General features: G+C 42.7%; 1 protein-coding gene across 1 annotated transcript in view; it reads left to right on the forward strand.

Moving 5' to 3' along the window:
* Window positions 1-1,873: 1,873 nt before the first annotated feature.
* Window positions 1,874-27,179, forward strand: part of TTC17 (tetratricopeptide repeat domain 17) — a 55,511-nt gene continuing 30,205 nt past the window's right edge. Inside the window, 16 exon segments of the mRNA XM_086613371.1 lie at window positions 1,874-1,908; window positions 1,910-2,081; window positions 13,399-13,488; window positions 14,695-14,864; window positions 15,836-15,947; window positions 17,075-17,206; window positions 17,921-18,030; window positions 18,317-18,461; window positions 18,829-18,968; window positions 19,212-19,372; window positions 19,688-19,800; window positions 21,853-21,993; window positions 22,433-22,548; window positions 24,056-24,230; window positions 24,833-24,910; window positions 26,912-27,136. Coding sequence (XP_086469497.1) covers window positions 1,874-1,908; window positions 1,910-2,081; window positions 13,399-13,488; window positions 14,695-14,864; window positions 15,836-15,947; window positions 17,075-17,206; window positions 17,921-18,030; window positions 18,317-18,461; window positions 18,829-18,968; window positions 19,212-19,372; window positions 19,688-19,800; window positions 21,853-21,993; window positions 22,433-22,548; window positions 24,056-24,230; window positions 24,833-24,910; window positions 26,912-27,136 — 2,115 coding nt within the window.

Below are 27,179 nucleotides of genomic sequence, written 5' to 3' on the forward strand. Positions count from 1 at the left end.
TTAGTTCCATTTGTATTTGCTTGTGAATCTGACTTGGGTGTCTTCATTAACTCTCTTTGATATTTATCACTGCAATCAGAAGGCCACAATACCAAAACTATGTCAGAGACATTATCGATGCTCAATTAGAAGTCTCTTTTTGATGAACTGGAGCAGTAGGCAGCAAACTTTGGACATTCCAGGACTTGGGAGCTGACCTTGTATTCCTGATTACGTGCCAGCTGCTGCACTCAGATTTGTCACTGTAACCACCAACCTGGCAAAGAGCTTTCGAGGACAAATTCGTGAGATCAAAATGTCACTCTGAAAATAGGCACTAGGTGGGTGATAAGCTTCTATTGGGGGGAAAAAAATAGACATTTTTGCACTTGTGGCTGTAATTTGTGTTTTGAGGGGATTTAAAAATGTAATCTTAAAGCCTAAACACACATAGTTTGTATTTAGACTAATAACTAGGTACTAGCAGCTTAACTCACTCAAAATTCAGTGAGAAGATTTCTTTACAGGACTCCTGTTTTTCAGAGGTGATGTGCAAAGTTCTTGTGGCTTCCGAAGTAGGTAGATTATTTTTTTCCCCCCTTCAGTTTCGTATTTAAATTTAATGCAGTGAGTTCTTGTGGAGACACCTGCTTACCATCTTGTTGAATTGTAAATGTTCCCTTACGCTCTTGGAATAAATTCATTTTGTAATTTTGTTTGGCTCATTGTTTCACAGTTACTCTGCAATATTTCGTGTTGGCTTAGTAAAAAGATACTGTGGTACCTTTTCGTTTCAGTGACTTACTCCTTAGATTGCTATAGATGTATTGAGCTGAGGAATAGATCTTAGCAAGACATCATTAGCTGTTTCAATTTTTAAGTAATTCAACTTTTAAATGCAAAATTTTGGATAGGACTTTTAAGTATTGAGCGAAAGCTGCATGTCAGGCATCTTATTTGGGAATTATCACATGAAAAGGAGTCACTCATTGTTTTATTCAACTTAAGGTGTTGATAGTGCAATAAAATTTGTTGATACCTTATGACAGAGCAAGAGTGGCATGGAGCAGCAGCCTTTTTTGTTGAAATCTGTAGTATGCCTAACGGGAAGACTCAGGCAGCAGTAAGGAACTATCACACTTGCAGGAATGTGTTCCCAATCCTGAAAGAAACTGGATCCCTTGCATTTATTTAACCACTCTGCCACCATTTGTAAGCTTTTTTTTTTTTTTCTTTTTCCTACTTCCTTTGTTAGAGTCACAGGCAAACTTTACTCTTTGGCAGGCTCTGGGAAGGCTGGTGTCCCCAGGAAGCAGAAACCTTTGCAAACTTGGGAAGGTGGAACAGCCCAAAGTTTGGATTTGGCACCTTTAGACCTCACTCAGGACTGGGGAAACTGGCGGGGTGGGCGCTCACCCTTAACTGGGATAGGAAAGGAGAAGATTGGATTTTTCTGTGAAACCGAAAAGCATTACAAGGAAAAACGAGTGACGTTTTCCAGAGCTACCTGCAACCGGCTCCTCAGTGAACGGCATTAACCGCGGGCAGGTGCAGCTCGGTTCCATTCGGGAAAAGGCCCTTTCCCGTCCCGGCAAACAAAAATTACTACTTTTTTTTTTTTTTTTTTAAACGAAGGCGTTCGGCGCGGCGCCACACGCTGCCCGTTGGCGTTTAGTCAGCGCCGAGCTGGGTGCCGCCACACGACGGCGGCCGCCGCCATCCGCCTCCTCCCCCCTGCGCCTGCCCGGCCGCCGCCCCGCAGCCCACCGCCGCGCAGCGTTCCGCGGGGGCCGCCCCGTTTGCCGGCGCAGACACCGCGGCCGCCGCGGGGCCGGTCCCTGCCCGCGTCCCTCCGCAGCGGCGGCACCGCCCGCTCGGCCCTCCGCCTCCCAAAATGGCGGCGGCGGCGCTTCCGCTTCCGGGTGGCGCGGGCAGTGGGGAAGATGGCGGCGGCAGGAGCGGCCGGGCGGGGCGGCTTCGGGCGGGCGTGGGTGCTCTCCGGCTGGGCGCTGGGCCTGTGCTCGCTGCTGGCCCCGGGGCCGCGGCCCGCCGCCGCCGCCACCCACTGGGTGGTCACGGAGGACGGGAAGATCCAGCAGCAGGTGAGCGGGGCGCGGGGAGCTGCCCGGCGCGGCGGGCTCCCGCGGGAAGCGGGCGTCGTGCGAAAGGCGGCTCGAAGTCTGCGGAGCCCCGCGGGGAGGAGCGGCCGGTGGGTCTAAGCGAGGCGAAGGGTCGATTCGAGCTGGAACCGCGTTCAAGCGGAGCGGTTCGCGCTGACCGCAGCCTCCCCGACAACCCGCGGCTCTTCGCCGGGCGAGCGCGGAGCTGCCGTCCCGCTCCGGTGGCGACAGCGGCGGCACCTCCACCCTCGGGAGCTGCCCGGGAATCGGGAGCGCTCCCGGCGCCGGCGGGGGCTGCGCTGCCCGGCAACGTGCGGCGGCGCCGTCCCGGAGCGCCCCGCGGGCCCGGTTCCCAATGAGTCGACGGTTTTTCAGCCCCAATTCCCGATGAGTCGGCGGTTTTTTCAGCCCGAATTCCCCATGAGTTGGCGATTTTTCGCATCCCGGCTGCTCTGGTTCCTTCTGCGCGTGAGAGACCCGAAGGGTGTTCCTTGCCCTGTTCCCTCCTCGCTCCGCTCCCCCTTTGCTGGAAGGGGAACAGCTCCAGAAATCCACTTTCATGGCACATCTGCTTGGCTTTGGAGCAGAACTGCCCGGTCGATGTCCCTCTGGAGCTGAGGAGTTAATCGCTGTAGCAGGCAGTGTGGTCTTCCCCCCTTAAAAAAAAAAAAAAAAAAGCGTGGGAAGATGAGTATTTGTTAACATCACCTTCCTTTTGTGAGAATTTTTGGCCAGGTCTTCCACCAGAAAGTGTTAGGGTCCGTAGGGAGAACTGGCTTTTTCTGCAGGAAGCCCCTGCTGTCTTGATGGTTCTCTCACCTTAGTGCATCATAAATTAATAAACGACAACAATTCCGGTGCTGTCTCACCTCCTTTTCCCACTTTATGGAGTGGTGAGAATGTGTGATAGTGGTCTGGAAGCATCTGTGCGTGTGTAATAATTATATATTATCAAATGCGGGTCGGGTGTTGGTTTTGATTATTGCATGAAAAGCAACAGTGGCTTGAAAAAAATCTAATTAGCTAAAATGACTTGAAAATCTGATTCCCTAAATTCAGCACTGATGTTAAGAAATGGCTTTCCGTGGTACAGGTAGAACCTTCCGCTGGACCATTGCTGCGCAGAAAGCTGTTTTATTACATCTGCCAATGCTTTCTAGGCAGGGGCATTCCCATGATCCATGTATAAAGTTCTCAAGGTCTATAGCTGATAAAATAGTAGCTGTGGAATAATGTCTCTTTCCTGCCTGATCAAAGTTAATCCATCCATTTCCAGCAAGGAAACTCAAATTATAAATATGGTATTACTTGGAATATGAGGAGCCAGTTCTTCAGTAGCTGGGATGTAGTGCTGCTAATTGTCCAGTGAGTTTCTTGTAAGATGTATTTCAGCATCTGTTACTGTCATCTCTCTGGCTTTTGTGAAAACAATACTTAAATTTGTGGTTATTGCCATTGTTGTCCCTGCGGATCACCTCTGAATTTCGTCTTTTCCACTTACTTGTATTTTGGGGAACGAGGAGAGTGGGAATGTTGGTTTAAATGCCAAAACGTAACTGTGGTTCAGTAGTTAGAAGCAAAACTAACAGATAATCTCCAGCAACAGGAAGGAATTGTCATTGTCCCACTCTGCTCCACGCTGGTGCTGCCCCACCTCTAGTACTGTGTGTGGTTTGGGGTGCGTCAGCAGAAGAAGGACATCAAACTCCTAGAGTGTGTCCAGAGGAAGGTGACCAAGATGGATAGGACTTACGAGAAGTGGCTGATGTCACTTGGCTTGGTCAGTTTGGAGAAGAGAAGTCTGAGGGGTGACCTCAGCACAGTCTACAACTTCCTCAAGGGGAGCAGCACAGGGGGAGGTGGATCTCCTCTCTGCGGTGACCAGTGACAGGACTCGAGGAAATGAGGAAACGGAATGAAGCTGCATCAGGGGAAGTTTGGATTGGACGTTAGGAAAAGGTGGTCTGTCACTGGAATGGGCTCCCCAGGGAAGCGGTTGTGGTGTTGAGCCTGTCAGAGTTCAAGGAGTGTCTGGACAACACTCTTAGTCATGTTGTTTAGTTTTAGGTAGTCCTGTGAGGAGCAGGGATTTGAACTTGATGATCTTTATGGGTCCCTTCCAACCTGAGGTATTCTGTGATTCGTTGGCTATGGGATGATTCATAATTCATTCATCAATTCATTGATAGAACCACAATATTCCAAAATATTTGAGCTATCCTTCTCCTACTACCAAGACCTAAGTACTTCTTTACAGAACATAAGCCTAAAATTTCCCTGCAGAGCATCCCTTTGTTTTAATTTTTCAGAATATTCTTTGTTAAGTTGATATTTATCGTGAGAACTTGTATTTTACTACTACTTAGCCATTCAGTCTTTCTTTCTGGCTGTTTGTGCCTTTTCAGTGGGGCTTTTGACCACGTTCATCTTTGTAAACTCCTTGGCTGTGCAGCTTCTTGTTTTTCTCTGCAACGTCTGACGTTTCAGATTCTTGGTGTACATAGAGCATTGGCTTCTCTACTAGTTTTAATTAATCTGCTTTTGTTTTGTAGAAGAATATTGTCCCATCAGGTTTTTCCGTAGTTCTCTAGACTCCTCCTTTGAACATCCCTGGAAGCGTTCAAGGCCAGGTTGGATGAGGCTTTGAGCAACCTGGTGTAGTGGAGGGTGTCCCTGCCCATGGCAGGGGAGTTGGAACTAGATGATCTTTGAGGTCTCTTCTAACTCAAACCAGTCTATGATTCTATCCAAGTATTGATCCATTGCGCTTCCAACTTTTTCCCCACCAGAGCCTAAACATCCTTTCCTGCAAAGCAGTTTTCTGTTCGGCCCCAGCCTTTCCTGATGCACGGGGCTGTTGCACCCCAGGGACTGGGCTTTGCGCTCACTGTTGTTGAGTTTCTGGGGTCCCTGGCAGCCTGTGTCACTGCAGCCCTGCCTTTCACCATGGCCACCCTCACCCCGTGTCTGCAGAGGACACCAAACTGGCTGAGGTTCCTTTTTTTTTTCACCTGTCACCAGCGTTGGCCCCAGTATTGATCCCTGAGGGATGCTGCTGGTGATCAACCACTGTTGGACTTTGCACTGCTGATCACGTTTCCAGCACAGCAGTCTCTAACTGGAGGTGGCTAAGAGTGGTGGTATCAATTAGCATTTGTATTATTTAGTTTTAGAAATATTAGCATTCTCAAACAGTCTGAAACACGTTTTTAAAGCTTGTCACCTCTTCACAAAAGGAAAAGGCTTGATCCTCAGTTGGACTACCTCAGTTTGTCCGAACGGAGTTCCTAGTGGTATAACAACCTGGCAGGAGCACAAACTGAACAATTTTCTGTCTATCAGCAAGATCTCGTCTAGTAAATGGGAGTGCTTGCTAAGCAGGCCCTGCTGTTCCAGTTTCTAGTGAGCATTTCTGAATGATGAAACAAATAAATTCCCAGCAGTGCCTGTAACATTTTGTTGCCTCTGTAAGCCATCAAGAGAAAAGCCATCAAGCTGTATCTGTTGTTCCAGTAGCCTGTTTTCAGGTCAAATACGTCGTCCTCTGGATCATTTCATATTCTTTTCGGCTCAGTCCACCTTCAGATGTGTGTCCCTGCAAAGCCAGGGACTGAGTAATCATCTCCCTTTAATGAGATTATGCCTGCTCCTGCACGTGTTTATAAGCCTCTTAATTTCACAACTCATGGTATAAAGTTCAGGCTAATATATAACTGATTTTAGGCAGTGCTTGTCTGCCAGTAGGAGAACTAACCACGCTGCAGAAATACTGGTGTGCCGCAAGAGAAGAGAGAAACTTGCCATAAAGAGAGGACAAAAAAGTTGCAGATTAAACACGCTGCACGAAGCAGTTTCAGTAGTCACTCATGGTTTAACTGGTGGGGACCAGCTGCTGTCATCTCTCGGAGACCTGACATATCAGAGCTGAGGTGGAGTCTTTCTAAAGATCCCTGGATGGGGGCGATTAAAGCCGAGTGAGCTGGCAGGGACTCAAAGGACTGCCTTCATGGGGACTACTGTCAGTGCCAAAAAAGTTAGTTCTGAGTAACTAAACTGAAAGAATCAAAGAAACCTTCCAGGCAGATGGTCCAAAGCAGGACTGGGGAAGCGTTGCCAGGAACAGAGACCCTCTGGCAAGGAATCTGAGTTGGCAAAACGTTGGTTTTAACGTGCTGTCATGTCTTTTGATGTTTGTTAGAGATGATCTGGAGGAGAAGGTGAACGGGCAATGCTGGTTATTCTGTTTGGGGCTCAATAAATGTGGCGTCTGAATTTCAAGCGGTGCAGTAGTGTGTTTAATTCCAACTTGGTACAAGTAAAGAGGGGAACCATTACCTCGCAGTTGTTCGTTTTGTTGCAGATCTGAATGTGAGTGTGCCTCAAGTTGCAGCAAGGCGAGGTGATTCATGGATGGCTTTAGGGTTGGTTGATGTATCGCTGGTGTCTGTCACCCAACTGCATGCGTGTGCTAGCAGGTTGAGTCAAGAATAGTGGTCCGTACGCTCAAGAGTAGAGGAAAAGCAGCCACCCAAAACCAAGGAAAGCTGAAAATCTAGTGCAGCCAAATAAAAAGCTGTTTGTTGCTTCCAAAAGTGTTTTCTGCAATATATTAAGCAGTCACTCAGTCCTGTCTTGACAGTGACAGATGGATGTTTGCTTTGCGCTTTCTCCAAAGGTTAGTTTGCTTGGCTGTGTGACCTCTTTCTTGACTGAATTTCTCATTCTCCCAAGTCAGTTGTGTGCTAAACAAACAACATAAAAATGTTCATTCTTGCTGAAGTGTCTAAAGTAGCATGCCATCCCCAAAACAGTGCCTCTTTATGAGTGTGTGCAAAGAGACCTAAGCTGGAGGTTGGTGTGGGTCTACTGCAGTTCGTGAGATGTCATCTAGCCCCAGGGTGACAAGCTGAAGCATGACGGTTTTCAAGTTGTCCTGATTTCAGCTGGGATAGAGGGATACACTGATGTTTTCAGTTGTTGCTGAGCAGTCAAGGACTTTCAGCTTTCCCATGCTCTACCAGATGCACAAGAAGATGGGAGGGGCACAGGCAGGACAGCGAACTCCAACTGACCGATGAGATATTCCGTTCCATATAACATCATGCTCAGGATGAGTTGGCTGGGGGTGGGCGATTGCTGCTTGGGAACAGGCTGGTCAGCAGGTGGTGAGCAATTGTGTTGTGCCTCACTTATTTTGTATATTCTTCTATTATCATAATCATCACCATTATTATTGTTGTTATCACCATTATTATTTTCTGTCCTGTTAAACTGTCTTTATCTCAACTATAATTTTTTTTTTTCCAATTCTCCTCCCCATCCCATTGAGGGGGGAGCAAGCGAATGGCTGCGTGGTGCTTAGTTTTGGTTGGGGTTAAACCAAAGCCTGGTGCCTGGCATACCTTCCCCATGTTGTGAGCTTCACAGCAAAAGGGTGGCCTGGAAGTGGCCCAAGCACATGTTTGCATTAAAGCCCCATCGAAGCCCAAAAGAGCAAAGTCAGCGAGACTGTGAAATCCAGTTATTTTATGTAGCTGAACTCCTTTTTTGCTTTTTTTTTTAAAAAAAAAACAAAACAAAACAAACAACAACCAAACAACATTTAAAACTAAACCCCAACCTGTTACTAACCAGTTAGGAAATGAGAACCATGGTATAAAGTGCCTGCCCTTAAAATACATCACTGGGTAAAGTAATTTCCCTTAAAGTTTAACCAGAAAAATCTGATGGGTTGTCTGCCGTTCATTTGCTGAAGAAATTGCTGCTCAGGGTTGAACTTTTTTAGGTATCTTGTAAGTCTAATTAGTAGTTTTCCTTTCCTGTATTTTCAGGATTAGAACACGTCATATTTTTAGGATTCGGCAGTGAGCACACAGCAGGAACCAGTCTGCCTTTGTGAAAAGAAGTACTTGTTCATTACAGACGTAGATGGGTGATCTCTCCATCCCTTGTTTTGATTCACCTGAGTGTTTGGCTGACATCTGTTTTGCTACTGTAGAATATACACATTGGAAATTTGTTTTGTACCCTTAAGTATGACCAACACCACCTTGCAGACAAATGGTGTTACAAATGAAGTCTTGATTCCCTTTGATGTATTTAGATTTGTTATCGATGATATTTATAGCTGGTGCACTCTCTGGAAGTGATCTCAGTTGAGCAGACCTATTCAATAATACTGCAACTTTGTTAGGTTTTATGTTTGAAGTCCCACAAGTGTTTCAAATTTCTATTTTCACAGCTACTTTTAATAATAGCCAAGCACCTAATGCTGTTTGTTAACAGCTTCTGCAGCTGTGAGCTTTTAAATGGCACAATATTTGCTATAAAAACTCAATTCAACGTCATTTTTCTATGTGAATTTTTCATTTTGCTGTACACCGTCATTTGATGTAGTATCTTTTGCAACTTCTTGCTATCATAATCTGCCTTCTGCATGTAGTAAAATGCTTTTAGGACGTGCAGAGGCACTACCAGCTGTTCTGTGGTGTCCCTGTGCCTCGGTTAACAGTGGGATTTCCACAGCGCTTTAAAAAAAGCCTTATCTAAAAATGGTTGGCTGAGGCCTTAATTGACTCTTATTTTAAAAATTTACTTCCTAGTGCAATATAACTGGATCATGGGGAAAATATACTGGAAGGTTTGGCAAAACTTACAAGTCTAATTATTCAGAGGCTTTAATACATGCAGGTAACACAGGAAACTCTCTAAAACCTCAGGGTTTGATTCAACTCCAGTGTCCTTTTTTTGTTACACAAATTCTGTATGTTTGTTGCTGAATCAGGTTCTTGGTGTACTTTGTGACAGTGAATAAATTTGAACTGTGCTTTATAAAGAAACTTTCACCTTTGGGCAAAGTTGAACAGAGAACGCTTATTCTAGAAGTGGTTTCCTGGCAGGCTCTCTGCAGCGCAGCTATAGCAGCTGTCAGAGGTTCAAGGAAAGCTTTTCAGCACCATTTTTTTCCTGTTTACTGTGTTTTGAGTTGGAGTCAGATCCTTGCATGTCAAGCACTTCATCTTGAATGTCAGAGGTTCAGCACTTTGCAGGAAGAGTAAATGAACGTGGTGCTTTGACATCAGCCGCACGCTTTGAGTTGGAAATGAGTAAGTTGGAGCAAACATCTGTTCTGGCACAGGAGCTTCTGCTCTGCTCGTCCCAGGGCTCTGCAGGTTGGTGGCTGTTGCGTTTCATCTCAACAGAGTCTTGGGGCGAGTCGCTTACGTTCTGCAAAAGATGAACTAAATCACAATACCCGTCTGGTTTTTGTGCATCTGACTGCCCTGATCAGACAATGAGGCACAACGGACTTTGCACAGAGGAGGAAAGGATCTGTAGGATCATCAACCCGCTGTCCTACATCGCGTAAAGCAAAGCTGCCATTTCTAATGCAGTTTGAATTTATGGTGACGTCCTCCACTCCCGTCCTAAACGCGACAGGGAGCATCAAATGTGAAGTGGTTTGTTTTTTTTTACACTGGGAGGGTGTATCTGCAACTTTCTGCGTGTCCCACTAAAGGGAGACCAAGCCCTGCCTGGCAGTAGATGGAATCCGAAGGTAAAAAGAAGCATCTGAGAACACCTGGGTGTTTGATTGCAGCTGTGACAGTGCTGAAATAAATCTTGACATCCTTGGAAATAACACCTGCCCTCTAGGAAAGTTTTAACTCTTGAAGTCAGACCTGTGCTAGTTTCCAGAGCAGTAAGACAGGGGCCACCTACCCCCTTTATTTCAAACCAGGAGGATTTCAACACATAATTATTTGCCAATACCTGAGCTGGTGTGAAAGAGGGGAACTATGGCTACGAGCTAATAAATACATACTGTTAGTACCATAAAATCATAAGCAATTGTGGTAATAATGTGCTTTTTCCTCAAAATGATCCGGTACCATTCATGTTACTGTTTCTACCTAAAGACAAATTTACTCTAATGGATACCGTGGAGATGGAGTTCAGCTGTGCAAAGGCAACAAACATAAAGAAAAGAAAAACAAGTTGATGTTTTGTGTAGAACTTCTCTGGTAGAACCAGCCTCTTCTTGTTTGATGTTAGATACTTTCTTGAAACTGGAGGCATTTCCAGACCTGGAAACAGTCTCTGGGTGACTGTTAGATAGAGGCGGTGAGTGGCTGTAAGAGCAGAAACATGACATAAGACTGAATGAAACCAGTATCTTCTAAACTCTGCCTAGAGTTTGTAGAATATTTTTCTGTGGCGAGGAAGGGATGTAATCCAGAACAGTCTCCAGGTATCCATCAAATACATTTTATTTGGACTATTGTATTTTATAGAATCATAGAATGGTTAGGGTTGGAAGGGACCTCAAAGATCATCTAGTTCCAGCCCCCCTGCCATGGGCAGGGACACCCTCCACTACACCAGGTTGCTCAAAGCCTCATCCAACCTGGCCTTGAACACCTCCAGGGTTGGGGCATCCACAACTTCTCTGGGCAACCTGTGCCAGTGCCTCACCACCCTCAATTTCTGACTAAAGAATTATTTGACAGGTGAGTGAAGCTCTGAGGGCTTTTCCAAATCTTCGAGGTGTTTTGTCGTCTCTTTGAGTTTTTCTAAGCAGTAGCCTACCGGAAAGTTCTGGTATGTCTTATGTTTTTATTCGGGTGTAATTTTCTGGATTTTGGGATATGGCTGCACCGGAAAGCAGGAAGAGTCTAGGTGGTACTCAAACACGAGCAGTAAGGATGGGGCAAAGTGTGAGCACCAAGGTGGGAGCCCTGCAGGGCTCCGAGTGCGTATCCATGATTCCAGCACATGCTTACTTATCTTTACCACTCCTGCTACTGTTACCTCTGCTACGTAGATTATGCGGATGTTATATCTTTATTTTATATCTTTATTTGCCATCTTTATCTTATCATGTGCTAAGTTCTTCATGAGCTGACATTGCTGCCCTTGATGGCAAATTCGTGCTCTTCGCAGAGGAGTAGGTCACCTTTGTCCTTTTCCAGCTGTAGGAATGGCTGGCACTGTAAAAGAAAACTTGTTCCATCTGAGGAGGGATGCTGTTGAAAGGTGGATAATGAACCAGAAGTCTTGACAGTATTCCTGGCGGGATCTCAGTGGAACAGGTTGCAGTTCCAGAGCCACACGGCAGTCGCTACAGAGAGGAGGATGATGAAGGATCACTCGCCTGCTGATCTGGCTTGAAAAATAATTGTTTAATCTTTTAAGTTACTTTTGAGCTGAACTGGCTAGCCTGTTTCTCAGTGGAGCTATCAGAGTACAGATAGTAAGAAAAGGGAAGATTCCCCTACTTGGCAGCAGGGTGATATTTTGAAGCAGATCAGGAAATTGCACCTTAATTTCTATGAAATTCTTAAGTTTGAACACCGTCATCCTCCAAAATGATGCCTGTGGAAGGCTAAGTTGGCATTATTTTCCTCATTTGCAGGCATGATACTGTAAGATCTCCTGTGGTTTTTCAGTTAAGAATCTATTTTCCTTTGTGTCATACAGCATTTTTTTGCAGATCTGAATGCTTTCTATTTCCTCGGTTACCGTTTTGTAATGCCTTCGTGCTGTAAATGTATAAACCAAAGAGTGCAAGAACTGGTGCAGGATATTCAGCTCACTTTTACCAGCTGCCAAAAGTGCTCTGAACACATTGGATGTGCTGCCTGAAGTTTCCTCTGCAAACCTTGCACGCTTGTCCAGTGTAGCTGCTTAGTTTCTCCATTCAAACTCTATTTCTGAAATTATTGCACATAAAATAGATTTTTATTTTTAGGAGCTAGTAACAGTCTTTACTCTGATAATTTCTTGCAGTGCAAGTGTGCTGGGTTTGGCTGGGATAGAGTTAATTTTCTCCATAGTAGCTGGGATGGGGCTGTGTTTTGGATTTGGTGTTGATAACACAGGGATGTTTTTCAGTGCTTACATGTCAAGGACTTTTCTGCTTCTCACACCACCCTGCCAACAAGTAGGCTGAGGGTGCGCAAGAAGTTGGGAGGCGACACAGCCGGGACAGCTGACCCCAGGTGACCAAACGAGTCCAGAGGAGGCCACGAAGATGATCCGAGGGCTGGAGCACCTCTGCTATGGAGACAGGCTGAGAGAGTTGGGGCTGTTCAGCCTGGAGAAGAGAAGGCTCCGGGGTGATCTTATTGCAGCCTTCCAGTACCTAAAGGGCTACAGGAAAGCTGGAGAGGGGCTTTTTCCAAGGGTGTGTAGCGATAGGACAAGGGGCAACGGCTTTAAACTGAAAGAGGGGAGATTTTGATTAGATCTAGGGAAGAAACCACCTCTGAGGGTGGTGAGGCACTGGCACAGGTTGCCCACAGAAGTTGTGGCTGCCCCATCCCTGGAAGTGTTCAAGGCCAGGTTGGATGAGGCTTTGGGCAACCTGGTGTAGTGGAGGGTGTCCCTGCCCATGGCAGGGGGGTTGGAACTAGATGATCTTTGAGGTCCCTTCCAATCCAAACCATTCTATGATGCTGTTCTGTGAAATTTGCTGTTGTCCTGCTGGAGATGCAGTTCTCCGCAGTAAGAGTCCCACAAATGTGTCCAAGTTGTTTGGAAAGTTGACAAAAAATGTAGAGCTGGAGCTCAGGAGGTTCTGCTGCACATGTATATATTAAATTATAATGTCACTAGGTTGGACAGATATCATGGGGTGGACAGCTCATGTAGAGTTATCAGAAATAACACACAGGCAGTGCTTACGTGTTTGTGCAGTAGCTTTTTCCGTGTCCTGAAAGCTTGAATGGAAACTGAGCAGATCCAGGAACATGTTGGTGTAGACCATCTACCATAACAGTCATAATGTTAAAAATGGGAGGTCTTGCTGTCCTTGTCACCCTTCGTCCTTTCATCCTGTCGTCACATACTCCTGTCATTTCCTTGGTTCTGTTCTCATACTCGCTGAGTCCTTCACGAGCTCATTTAATTTACTAGTTCAGATAAAAAAAACTACAGGGGATTATGTCCTGTTCAACTACTGAGTTTGGGTTAGCTCACAGGAGAGCCTGGTGGGCACCAGAGCTGGTGTGCAGGACTAGCTGGTGTCACACTGTCCGATCGGAGGAAATGGAGCTGGAAGCCTGGAGGTGAGCTTTGCAGCTGTGCTGAACCTTTGGATCATCTCAGCTGCTCGTACACAACCTTCCTGAGCATAGTGACTTTCAGGCAGCAGAATTGTTTTATGGACATATTGTGAATATTGAGTGGACAGAAAACCTCCGAATAGATAAACTCTGAAAAGATAAACTTCTTACCTTTTAAAGTCACTCTAATTAAGAGAATGTCTTACGTGGTGGACTGTTGAAATGTCTTGCAGGTGGATTCACCAATGAACTTGAGGAACCCACATGACTTGGTAATACTAATGAGACAAGAAACAACAGTTAACTACCTCAAAGAACTGGAGGTAGGCTTAATGTTTAGTACTAACTACTTTCTGAAAATGCAGAATTTTTTTCACGGGCTTTTTAGTGACAGATTTAAATCGGGATCAGAAGTCATTATTGGCATAATTCTGCTTCAGTGAAAGGATGAAGAATTCCTCAGATCTCAAGAACTTTGTGCCTCCAGTTTGCTCAACTGGTTATCATTGTCCCCGGTTGCATCATTCCTGTTGTTATCCATAAATCCTAACATTTTTAAGTGAAGTTGTTTAGGTACTGAATTGCGTTGCTGACTACTGTACTCCAGAAGAATACGGAGCAGGTCACCTCTGGTTTCCTTCAAGCCCATTTATTATTAAAAAGGGTCTGAAACACCCTTCTGAAAGGGCTTTAATGAACTTCGAGCTGGTAACCTCAACTAAAGTTTAAATATAATATAGCCTGGGCGAGCTAACAGCTTAGATGAGCACCAGAGGTAGCTTTATGTGAATGGGAGAAGTGGAAGGGAGGAAAAAAAGCAGGACTGCCCCTTGTGTGACAGTGTTCAGCCAGTCTTTCCCATTGAGGCAATCATTGTGGCAATGGGACGTTTTAGCTATGGATGGAACGAGAGTTGTAAGCTTTTCAGGACACAGGTTGTGGGTTTGGGAATTGCTGATGTGCAATTTGTGGCATGCAAGTGACTTTCAGCAGAAGTTATCTATTGGAAGATCTTGTACAAGTTGCTACTGCTGTATATATCTCTGGTATTGCATAGTAGCATGTAATTGTGTGTGGCTTTAATTAAAAATGCAAATTTCCTTCTCGATTTCACATATACAAATCCTTGTGGTATTTAATGGGGTTTCAATTTGCAGATCTAAGGGAAAATTTAATACAGCTCACTGTGCTGAGACAGAACGTTAGTCCGTTCGCTGCTCATAATGAGCAATACCTACAAGCTTTATGGAGCGAAATGTGGCTCCTAAGGCACATCATAAGCTGATCTATAGAAATCAGTCACAGTTCTTGCAGTAGCCTGCTACCTCAGTTGTACATAGCGTGCTAAATGGTTCAGAAGTTCATGTTATTTGCAATCTCTAACATTATTTCCATGAGGTCTTGCAGTGGAAGAATAAGGTCTGAACATGGAAAAGTTGATGTTCTCTTAACCACTATTTCTTCTTCTTCTGAATGGCCTACCATGAATTTGGAATGCTGTTTCCTTTTTTTTTTTTTTATTCCTTCAGAAACAGTTAGTTGCTCAAAAGATTCATATAGAGGAAAATGAGGACAGAGACACGGGGCTGGAACAAAGGCATAATAAAGAGGATCCGGACTGCATTAAAGCCAAGGTGCCTTTGGGCGACCTAGATCTCTACGATGGCACATACATCACCTTAGAGAGCAAAGATATCCGGTAAGAAGATGCTTTGTATTTTAATATTTGTACTGAATGAAAAAATCAACAAAACTTCTAAAAAGAAAAATACTGTCACTGACTATTCTTTAGATGGCAGTTGTTTTATTTTGTGTTATTGCGGAATGAAGTCAAAACAGCCTCTGCCACTAATTATGAAAGAGTACAACACAGAAGTGCTGTCTCTCCCCAAACTGGCCGTGTTAACACTATCCTGAAACTTCTCCATTCTATTCCCAGGCTCCCAGTCAGTTCTACCACTGTAACTCGGTGCTGACATGAGACCAGACATGTGAATTAAGCAGAAGTGCAACATACAGAAAGGGGCTGAATTTGCTTGAGTGTGCTTTGGGTGTTTTGAGCTAGATGCACTTCTTGTAGTGGGAACTGTCTTGACTTAAATTTGGATTAAATTTTGTTGATTATGAAGCTGTTGAACCTTCTGGTCATATTCCACCCCCTGTGTTTGGCATGTGGAAGATGTGTGGACAGTCTGCTTGATGTTCAGCTTCACGTGTAATCCATCTGCAGGGCTGACTCTTTTGGTTTTGTAGTTTTATTTTTTTAACATAATCAGATGAGTACTTCAAGTGGGAAGAAGATTAATTTTATCCTCAGATACCTTCATTTGGGTTCCTCACTAATACTTAAGTTTTGTTTGTTTCAGTTGATGAGTCTTCTAACCTGCATGCGTTGCCATTTGCCTGGCAGATAGATCGTTAATCGTGGTAACGATACACTGGGTTGACACTGATACATTTTGGAGGCTATCCAAATGTTGACATTTTCTCTAAAGCAGGCAGAAATTTATTTCCTTTATCCTATAGTGATGACATCCTCATACAACTGAAAACTGGGAAGGCATCAGAAACGGTCAAATCAGAATACTGTGTCTGTCAACTACAACGCTTTCATGAACTTGAGCAGTATATTAATCCAGAGCCTGCTGTGTTGTGTTGTTTTATCCTCAGCCCTGAAGACTATATAGACACAAAGTCACCAGTGCCTCCAGACCTGCAACAGCCAGACTGTACAAAAGTTCTAGATCTTCCATACAGTATTCATGCTTTTCAGCACTTACGGGTAAGCAAGCATATGCAAGTATGGTTTTTTGCCCCATCAGGAAGAGGAATAGAAAACTCTTACCAACAGTTCTCAGTCAAGGTTGAAAGGTATTGTAATCTTTCAAAACTGTTTCAGACTTTTTTTTTTTAAACCACAATCGTGCCCTGGTTAAAGTACCTGCTTATAGGAGGACAGTTCCATCAGATATACAGGTCCTGTTTCTCTTTTGTTATTGTTTGCCTTATTTTAGAGGACATTTTTAGGAAAACGAAGTATTTTGTTTTCAGAACACGCGTTTCATTAGTAAAATGGGAGCTTTTGTTGGAAATGCTTCTAACTTACGAATTGTTTCAGTTGAAAATTGGAGAGTGCTGAACAGGGTCATTAAGCTGCATGAAGATTCAGGGTCAGAAAATTGTTTGCAGGCTTGTCGGTAGCTCCTAACACACTTGACTGTCTCTTTGGTATCTGAATGCCAAGCCCTAACCCAGAGGATGAGATAATTGTTCTTTACTGCTACAAAGTTCATCTGCTTTAGAAAGATTCAGTGGAACTGTGGTGCAAAACCTGTTTTTGTCAACAGTATTATATGAGCAAATTTTCTAACGTGGACCCAGATTTAGTGCTTATGTCTTGATATCTATTTTATTGCAAGTCTTTACAATAATTTCTCATCTACAAATAAGGATTTTCTTACCGACAAAATGGGTACTGAAGTTTTTTAGCTCCGTTCCTGGGTCCAAATGTACTTTTGAAAGGAGTACATTGATTGTTGGAGAAGGAAGGAAGAGAAGAAAAAAATGTTGGGATACTTTCATAGTGCACACGTGACCTGACAAACACGAGTTGAGTGCCTCAATGGTCATTAGTGAAATCAAGAGCTGCCAGATACACAATGCTACCAGAAATGAATGTTTCTCCGACAGCGGAGGCTGCTTCCAGTGTTTGCCTATCTATAATAGGATATAGTATTCATCTGTCAAAGGTGACATTATCCTATCAAGTCCCTAAGCTCCTGATACAAAAAGATGATAGGAATGTAAAATAACCAAGCTGTAAATTTTCCTGGGAGTCATGCTCTTATGTATATTTCTCTACTTCTAGCTAAAGCGTCAGCAAATACCTATATTCCATTTTTATTTTAGGGTGTCCAAGAAAGAGTTAATCTTTCGGCACCTTTATTGCCTAAAGAAGATCCAATCTTCACGTACTTATCACGGAGGCTGGGAAGAAGTATAGAGGAAATAGGTCATCGTATCTATGACGGGCTGATGAAGGTATGAAACTGTACCCAGAAAAAGAGTGCCAGGAAGGTCTCACGAGATTAGGTACGCCTGGTACATGCAATCAGATCCAGTCCCAGTTTTACACATGTATTTTCAGTTTACATTTCAGTTACAAAAGGCAGACTAAAACCATTTTCTGCTAGGCAGAGGCAGAAGAAGGCATCAGCAAAGCCAGTAAATAGACACTTACTGTCATCTTTAGTGACTCGTGTATTTCTGTGGTCTGACAAGCCCCATTCATGGCTCTGCCAAGGTAATAGGAGCTTCTAAACAAAAATGCACGTACTTAAAGAACAAAGAAGAAACAACGGTACTGAAATTTGTGTGTTTTTATTAAATGCCTTCATGCAAAATGCAGGAACCCTCCTTTAACTCCAGCTAAGCTGCTGATACTTAAACTACTGTCAGGCCTCATTGCTGATTTTTACCTGTCTGGAAGACAGAAGTTCTGTGTCTTTAATACATTTATATGCTAGTTCATTCTTCCTGAACATTCCCAGCTGTTGCCAAATGGCAGCTTTCCAGAGGAAGAGGATAACTTAGCGTAACCAAGAGTATAACTTAGGATAACCTTAGAGTATAACTTAGGATAACCAAACTTAGGTTTGGTGCTCAGCTTTCCGTCCCATAGTAATTAAAACCCTGATGAACCTTTAGTTTGTGTCTCAGTAGTTCGTACGGTTCACGTGTTCCTCTTTACTGCAGAACTCTTCTTCCTGGGTACTCTATAATATGGCTTCTTTTTACTGGCGAATAAAGAATGAGCCCTACCAAGTAGTAGAATGTGCCATGCGTGCCCTTCATTTTTCTTCAAGGTAAGGTTTGCTAATAGAGATTTCTTTGCAAATTGCTTTTCTGGTTATCCTAATTATTAAACAGGTCTTAGTTTCTAAGGCTGCATCCTAAGGAATAGTCCGTGTTACTTCTTAGCCTTTATGTGCTATACTGGGCATATATATAACCTAGAAGTTTTTGTATCAAATTACATACTTTATAAGTGACTGATGAATGAATGTATCCTTATGCATGATTCTTATACAGTCTGACCTTCTTTTAATGCTGTTTTTTTTTTTTTCTTTTCATTTTCTTTTCTTCTTTTAGGCAAAATAAAGATATTGCACTGGTAAATTTGGCAAATATTCTGCACCGGGCTCACTTCTCTGCAGATGCAGCTATTGTGGTCCATGCAGCGCTGGATTACAGTGACTTCTTTACCAGCTATTACACTTTGGGAAATATATACGCAGTAAATACTATCTTTATTTTCCAAGACTTGTAGAAGACCAAGTATTATTTAATCTTTCTGGCTTGACTTGTAATGCTTTACTCTTTTACAATTTGTCTTGTGTTCCACGTGCATTTCACGCTTAACGTTTAAGATGTTGTCAAGATATTTTCATCCGAAAGTCTGTCTTTCAGCAAAGGTTTTTATCTGCACTTGGAAATAAATCTCAAGGAAATTCTCCTGCAGATACAGTGGCTTGAGTTTCAGAAATTACAGGCTGCTTGTTACCACAAACTAAAATTTGTGTTAATAACTTCTTTAAAAATGAAGTATTTTTTGTTAAATATCACCAAACAATGGCTAATTCTCTCTCTTGGTCATTCTTCAGATGCTTGGAGAGTACAACCACTCAGTCCTGTGTTATGATCACGCTCTGCAGGCCAAACCAGGGTTTGAGCAAGCTGTGAAAAGGAAGCACGCTGTCCTATGTCAGCAAAAACTTGAGCAAAAATTGGAAGCCCAGCATAGGTAACTAAAGAAGCATCCTAGTGGCAGTTCATACAACCTCAATTTTATTGTTCCGTTACAGCAATTATTTAAATTTCAAATAGAATAATCGTTTTCAACTTTCTGTGTTTCTTTGACTATGCAATAAAACTTTTCATAAGAATACTTTAAGAAAGCCGAAGTTGAAAATGTGCAAGACTGTAGGAAAAGCTGGCGTTTTAAAAAGCATTCAAACTAAATATTTTCCACTGTTGAATTTTCAAGATCACTTCAGCGAACGTTAAATGAATTGAAGGAATATCAGAAGCAGCATGACCATTACCTTAGGCAACAAGATGTTTTAGACAAGTACAAGCTCATCCAGGAGGAACAAATCTTGAGGAACATCATTCACGAGACACAGATGGCAAAAGAAGCTCAATTAGGTACAGCTTTTCAGAGTGCATGCTCATTATAGCGATGAAGAATTACACATATTCAGATTAAGGTCAGGACATAACTTCTTTATATATTGAGATGTCTCTGAGTGGCTGTTGTGTTTTGCTTATTAAAACAAGGGGTTGCAGTATGTTCTCGAAGAGGGTTTTTTTTTTTTTTGGTAGTCTTTCAAAGACAGAGTTTTGTCTGTGCTGATTAAATAAATAAAAAGAATTGGGAGTGGAGAGGTTGACTGTATGCTGTCTTTGTCTCCTCAAAAACCTCACTTATATAGTAGAAAAAGAGAGTTTTGTGCTTTGCAGGGAACCATCAGATCTGTAGACTGGGCAACCACCAGCATAGCTTGCACTGCCAGTGGGACCAGCCCGTTCGTTACCACCGCGGAGACATTTTTGAAAACGTGGAATATGTTCAGGTTTGTCTGTGAATTGATAACCACTGCTTGAAGTTGCATCTCGTTTTTTTGAGGCTCAACAAAGAAGGGGTACATTTTGGGCCTGATAATTACAGTGAGAAATAATTTAATCTCTTTTCCAGAGTGTAAAGTATTTAATGGCAGTTTCTCTTGCTAGTAATACAAGCTGAGATAGACTGTGGCTTTTAGAAATTTAGAGGGTTTATTGTATAAGCCTAAATATTCTATATTTGTTTTAATTAGAAAAGAGAACTATTAGAATTATTTGAATTTTAAAACTTTACTTTAGTCCAAAGTCTTCGTTTCCTGTGAGTTACCAGCCACTTCTAGATTGCTTTTTCAACCTGCATAGAACAGTCAAGTATTTCTTTCTAGGAAGTACAAGAATCCTCACTTGAGGAATTAGAGCTTTCTCTTGCATAAATATGCTACACTTCAGGCATGCTAGCAGGAGCATAACACGTTTAATTATCCAATTTAGTTTCCTTCAAAGAGGACAGGAAAAAGCATTAGGCAGCTGATGTTAATGAAAAGGCAAAGGTTTCCTAAGGAATTAGTTTTCTTTTCTAATGTACGTGTGGTACATGGAACAAGAATTATTCTTTAGTGGAAAAAATATTCCAACATAACAGCTTAAAAATGTCCTTAAAACAATATTATATCAATCACTTCTCTCTACAGCCTGAAAATGGATCATAGCTTTTGTTTATTACCCTGTTGTGTGACTCAAGCTATGCAACTTTTGCACGCTCCTTCCAATTTAATCTTTTTTCCTACCAGAAGGAGCACAAAACTGCCATAAGCAATTAACAAATGGAAGAGCAGAGCTCAATGGTGTTGAAGCAGTTGTTGTGTTTTAGCCCCAGCCAGCAACTAAGCACCACGCAGCCGCTCGCTCACTCCTTCCCCCGCCAGTGGGACGGGGAGGAGAGAATCTCCTTCCCATGGGAGACAGTTCTCCACGAACTTCTCCGATATGAGCCCTTCCCACAGGCTGCAGCTCTTCATGAACTGCTCCAGCGTGGGTCCCTCCCACGGGATGCAGTCCTTCAGGAACAGACTGCTCCAGCACAGGCTTCCCACAGAGTCACAGCCTCTTTTGGGTGCAGCCACCTGCTCCGATGTGGGGTCCTCCATGGACTGCAGGTGGATCTCTGCTCTGGCACACCTCCTCCAGCTCCATCTTCACTGACCTTCGTGTCTGCAGGTTGTTTCTCTCACATCCCCCTCCTCTCTCCGCTGCAGGTTCTGCAGTTCTTGTTTTTTCCCTTCTTAAATATGTTATCACCCACTACCAGAACCCCAACCCTCAAACTCAGTACTCTAGTGAGTGCTTTTGCAGACCAAAGATAAGGCTCATTTTGTGAATATTTGCTAATTGTGTATCTTGAGTGAGACAGTGCACCAAGGAGCTCTGGTAGAGGAATAATGAGAAGTTTTGGAAGCAAGGTGTCTACTAATACTGAAAATCCAAAAGAGCAGCCACCCAGGCAGCACTGCTGCTGTGTTAGAACTACAGACACAGGTTATGGTTTCATTTATTTTGCAATGTGGAATGTGTTCTGGAGTTTCCTCCTAACTGGTTTAAGAAACAGGAATAATAATTTTTAATTATGCTATGTTTTCTTCTTGGATGTTCTTCCTATTATAATAATTATAAATTCAGATTATCAAGAGAATTTTGTGGGCCATTAGTCTTAGTAACTCTGACTGGAACTAGAGCTACGCAGTCTAGATACGTAGATTTTATTTTTTGTTTTGTAGTCTGTTAGAAATGTTTGCTTGGTACCTTTTAGCTTTATTTTTTGTTGATTTGCACTTGTGGTTTCATTGTTTGTTTATTTATGACATGAATATTACTTTTCCATGGTGTGAGTGGATCAAGAGGCTTAAATTTCCTTTTTTTTTTTCTGCTACCCAAATTTCAGCTCATCATTGAGGCTGAACTACTTAAATGGTGGTGGGGGAGAAATAACGTGCAGAAAATTAGCCAGTAGTATACCATCTCTTTTCTTTATTAAATATTGTTTTTCTATTTTTTTTTTTTCCTAGTTTGGTGAAGACTCTTCAACTTCTAGTATGACATCTGTGAATTTGGATCTTCACGCAAACCAAAGCGACCACAGCCAGTCCTTGCAGTCTTCCCCTGTTGCTCGTTCGGTCGTTTCGGTGTGGAGTGTAGAATCCAACAGAGTGAGTGAGGAGCATAAGCTTTGCCCTTTCAAAGAAGAGTTGTGAAAGAGTAAATCTTGTTTATGTGAAGCTGTTGAGGATTTGGGCTACAGTTTCGATGTATGACAGCACTGGAAAATGTAGTATTCTGAATTTCTTCAACATATAACTGTCTCTGTAGTTTCTCTGTGTTGGTTTCCCATCATTTGAAACTCTACTACAATGCAGAGGGAGTTGTTCTTAGCTACCTTTGTAAGCATCTACTGCAGGTAAAGCAGTATGGCTGAGTAAAGATAGGAAACTGAACTGCTGATATTCCAGAAAAGATGGAAAAATAATAGTTTTAAAGATCTCTGCTTTTTTTTGCCTCCAGACTCTTCCCTGTGTTCTTATTAGTGTGTTAATTAGAATATTAAAAATGTTGAGAAAATAATAAAAAATAATTCCTTTCCCCCCTTAGGACAAGCAGCATATTCTTTGGCCTCAGCGATCAGAGTGCATGAAATCTTTCCCCAAAATTCCTGATCCAGAAGAACTGCCAACTTATTTCCTGCCTCCAGAAAATAGGGGATTCAGGCAAGTTTTAATTTTTAAAAATGGTATTTGTAAATTTTCACACTAACATCTCAATGAGTGTTTTCTTTCTGGAGAGGATAGATGCCATTAGTTACCAACAGCACGACCTCTTTCTCTGGCTGTTTCACAGAAGGGGCGTGTTTTCCTTTATTGTCATCTTTGCTGTAACTATCAGATCTAGTTTAATGGTGATTCTTCCCTGACTGTTAGTACAAGGTGAATAGATGAAATATCTACAGTATTACTTACTAAAAGAATGAGGGTTTAAGCACAAGTCTGAATGTTTTGTGGAGTATATTTAAAAAAAAAAAAAAAAGACCTTGGGAGAGAATGAATATAATTAACTGTTGTACATTGAATAGAATCATGGAACGGTTTGGGTTGGAAGGGACCTCAAAGACCATCTAGTTCCAACCCCCCTGCCATGGGCAGGGACACCCTCCACTACACCAGGTTGCCCAAAGCCTCATCCAGCCTGGCCTTGAACACTGCCAGGGATGGGGCAGCCACAACTTCTCTGGGCAACCTGTGCCAGTGCCTCAGCATCCTCTGAGTGAAAAATTTCTTTCTTATATCTAATGTACATCTCCCCTCTCTCAGTTTAAATCCATTGCCCCTTGTCCTGTCACTACAGACTCTTCCCTCCCCAGCCCCTCTCCAGCTTTCCTGTAGCCCCTTTAGGTGCCGGAAGGCTGCTCTAAGATCACCCCGGAGCCTTCTCTTCTCCAGGCTGAACAGCCCCAACTCTCTCAGCCTGTCTCCATAGCAGAGGTGCGCTTAGTTACGGTAACAGAAACTTAGGAAGACCAGAAAATACTACAGAAGGATTAGGAGTGGAAAGCCCTGGCTCATTCCTTTGGGATAGAGGTAGAAAACCAGCTTAGCTGTGGAATAGTCAGTAATATTTGTTATTACATAGGATAAAATAGTGTCTATTTTGCAATAGCTACCTTACACAGATCAATGCAATTTCCTAATGTTCTACTTGCTTAACATTGTGATAGTGATGGTTAGAAAGCTTTCTTCTCCTAGTCGGTGTAACTCTAGTATTGAGCACGTGTTAAAGCAAAGGTTCCTGCTTACAGATGTCCTGAAGCTTCCTTTGAAAAAAACAGCATTTAAATTAGAATGTTCTTCCCAAATAATTCTTGGTATTTTTGAAATAAAACTTCAGTTTGAAAAACTTCAGCGTTTTCTTTTTCACCTATTTAGTCCTAAACTTTGTACAATCCTTATTAGCATAATAGGAGAACCTTCTGTGTTGTGTCTTTACTGCATTGTCCATTATTTACAGGTATTCTGTGCTTTAAAATGGAAAGCAAAGATCTGATTTATTAATGACTTGTCAAGGGAAGGGTGGTTCTTGAACTCTCCTGGTTTGCAGCTCGTGTCTCGTGGCAGTCTACAGTAAAAGGCTTATCAGTTGACAGATAGCTGATTCTTTTGTTTGTAGATCAGTGATGTGCAGCATGTGCTATTGATTTGTCTTGGTTCTCCTTATTGCTAGAGTCCAGCCAATCCTGAGTATCCCAAGAGATACTGGTGGGCATGGAGAAACCCAGGCACCAGACTGTTCTTCCATCACTGATGCTCGTAACAACGAATCTCTAAACATACTGGTCAAGGAACTAGACAGTAATCTAGATTTGAAATTCAAGATGCCAGATGATCAAGCAAGACAAGTAAGAGGTGTTTTGTCGCTGGTTCTCTTCTGTTTTAAAATTCTCCTCTTTATTGCCTTAAAAATCTTCCTCAGAACATGAAAGATCCTCATATTTAAAAGATTATGTGGTATCACAAGCCAAGCAGTACTTCCAGAAAAGGGGAGCAAGTGCCTTCTAATAGGGCTGGAGGAAGGGAGAACTTGTCACTCAGCATAAGACATACTGCCTGATTTCTTTCAAATGCTGACCAAAAGCACATAGAATAGGAAATTTAATTTACTGTTTAAAATTACTGCTTTCTTTTAAAACTTCCAACAGCCACTTGACATGATTAATCTCGTTGGGGTTTCAAATAACTCTTGTGTTGCACCAAGTTGGAAACTTCAGGCTGAGAAAAGCCTAAATATTGCCTTCATATTGCTTTCTGGAGGTTGGCTGCTGTAATTGTTACATGTTCACATCATCTGTTTAGAAAAAATTTTTTTTCTTCTCTGTCCCCCAACCCTTTACTAAAGGGAAATCTTAGGGAAGTGAGACTTGAGTGACCCATGTAGATATATATACTGTAAAATTTATTCAGTTGTTTAAAAAAAAAAATAATTAAAGTCTTTGTTGTCCAGGTTTTGCATTCTCGTATCAACAATCAGACTATTACACAGGCGAAGATAGGAGCGTTTCTAGATCATGCCATGAAAAAGGTACGTCAAAAACTGTAGCATGAGATAAATTCAGAATTCTTACTTGAGGTTTGTTTGTATGCTTCTAAAGAAGTCGCTCATGATGTGCAAGAAGTAAGCTGATTTTCTGCCCCTAACTTGAGATGAAACTAACTTAAAAATCCATGTTTACAAGCAAAGCACAAGCTTATAGAGAAGTATCCCTTTAATTTAGCTTAGTGTGGACCAAACAGCCCTGTAGTTAGTTGTTCTTCTTGTGACTGCAGGACATGGAGCAGCAATATAGTATTGCTATACAACTACCCACTGCCTTCCCCCTCACCCCCCCTCCAAAGAAACCAGCCCTCTGTCAATCTGCTGTCAGGATAATTAGCACTCTGGGGCCAAGAACCTACATCTGTATAACACCCTGTGGAATGCCACCTCCATCTCGCGTGGGGCCTCGGAGAGTCATCACAAGCCAAACGACAGCAAGCATTGAGATAGAGGTTGACTCTTTTTGACGTGTCAGTTCTCAAATTAACTCTCTTGTACCTGTTGTGGCCAGGCAGTGCACGTATGCATTGTCTTACCCTTGCAGTGCATGGGTATTTTGGTTTTAACTGTAGCATTCTGTCGCCCTCATGCCAGAAGTCTGCACTTGGTGGTCATTTGTGTGCTGATGGAAGAACGCTGTTGCGTCATGACTCTTCTGATAACAATAAACTTTCTAGAGCAGAGGTGCCGCAGTCAGTATCTTTGTATTGGGAAAGACAAAGTGCTAATAACTTGCTGAGGATCTAGTTGAAGAAAGGTCATTGAGACCTGTGTAATTCAGCGAGGAGCTTGGCATGAGTAAGACGCCGGTAATGTTACGTACGTGCATTGCAAAATGGGAGTGATAAATACTCTTACAATTATATGGAAATTACCCCGAACAAAGAGGTACTATGTCCTATTGATATCTTCTAGTTCATCTTGAACCATAGGTAGAACCTTCCTGTGTGAGGTGATTTATAAAATCTGGAAAAAAAAAATCTTTGTACCAGTTAACTTTTTCAACACAGTATCACCCTAATGCCGGCTGTGTTGCGCTAATACAGTACTACTGAAAAGATCCTCATCTGTTTGTTCCTTTAATCCTAGCTGCACGTTCCCTACTCACACATGCCTTTGGGCTTCAGGCATGTAGGTTGGCTGAGACATTCATTTCGGTTGTGGCTTTTACAATTTCTGTAGAATTGGGTAACACGGAGTGCTGAAAATAGTAAAAACTAGGATGTAAATGGCACTAAACCATTTCATACTGCTCCATCTGAAAGTGGATGTTTTACAGAGCTGGGTCCACCTGTCAGTATTTTAAAGTTTTGCTGTTTCTCCTCTAGGATGAGTGTTTGGTTTTTTCTGTTATAGGTGAAAGAGGAGGAAGGAACGTTCAGGGTGTATTTGACACTTCCTCCTGCCCTCACTTGCTGCTTGCTATTTTATAATCTTTAAACAGTATCTAATGCATGTCACTTGTCTACTTTCTTAGGACAAATAGATAAAAAAATCTAAGAAAAAACAACTCTAAACCTTAAATTGTCAGGAAACCTTGATGTTGGATGTAGGACCTGGAAGCACATCTAACTACAATTTAAGATCTGCCTTTCACGTTGTAACATCTCTCCATAGATCTGTATTAATGTAATTTTAAGACTCTGAAGTGGCTCACAAGTGTCTCTTCCTGAAGCAAGCTAACCATTATCACTCGTATCTTTTAAGGGATTTTGTGGTCATGATATAAAGCAGTCCTGTGAGTAGAGTGTGAGCAACAGCTGCTGCTAAATTGCAGTTCAGGCTGTGAATCGTACCAGTTTGAGTAGAGCAGAGCAGATTGCATAATCTGCCAGCAGTCCCAGCAAAGTGTAATTTGTGTCTAGTTAATAAGGTAGTATGCAAAAGTGAGCTTGATTTGTTTGTTTCTTACCAAAGAGCAGGCAATTATGTCTTCTTGAGACACCTTTGTGGGTGTTTTCATCCTTTTCCCTGACTCTCCTATAGCCGGAAGATCCTCTGTGGCTTGTGCTTAATGAAGCTGGATTGTACTGGCGTGCAGTTGGAAATAGCACCTTTGCTATCACCTGTTTGCAAAAAGCATTTAATTTGGCTCCACATGAGTATCAGGACATCCCTCTAGTCAATCTTGCTAACCTCTTGATTCATTATGGTCTTCATTTGGATGCTAGCAGGCTCCTGCTGAAGGCTTTGGCCATCAACGCCTCTGAGGTAAGGTGGTGGGTTTTGTGTTCATTCAGCAGTGAATGTTTCT

The sequence above is a fragment of the Tauraco erythrolophus genome, chromosome 6, assembly GCF_009769465.1.
Source record: "Tauraco erythrolophus isolate bTauEry1 chromosome 6, bTauEry1.pri, whole genome shotgun sequence".
NCBI lineage: Eukaryota > Metazoa > Chordata > Aves > Musophagiformes > Musophagidae > Tauraco > Tauraco erythrolophus.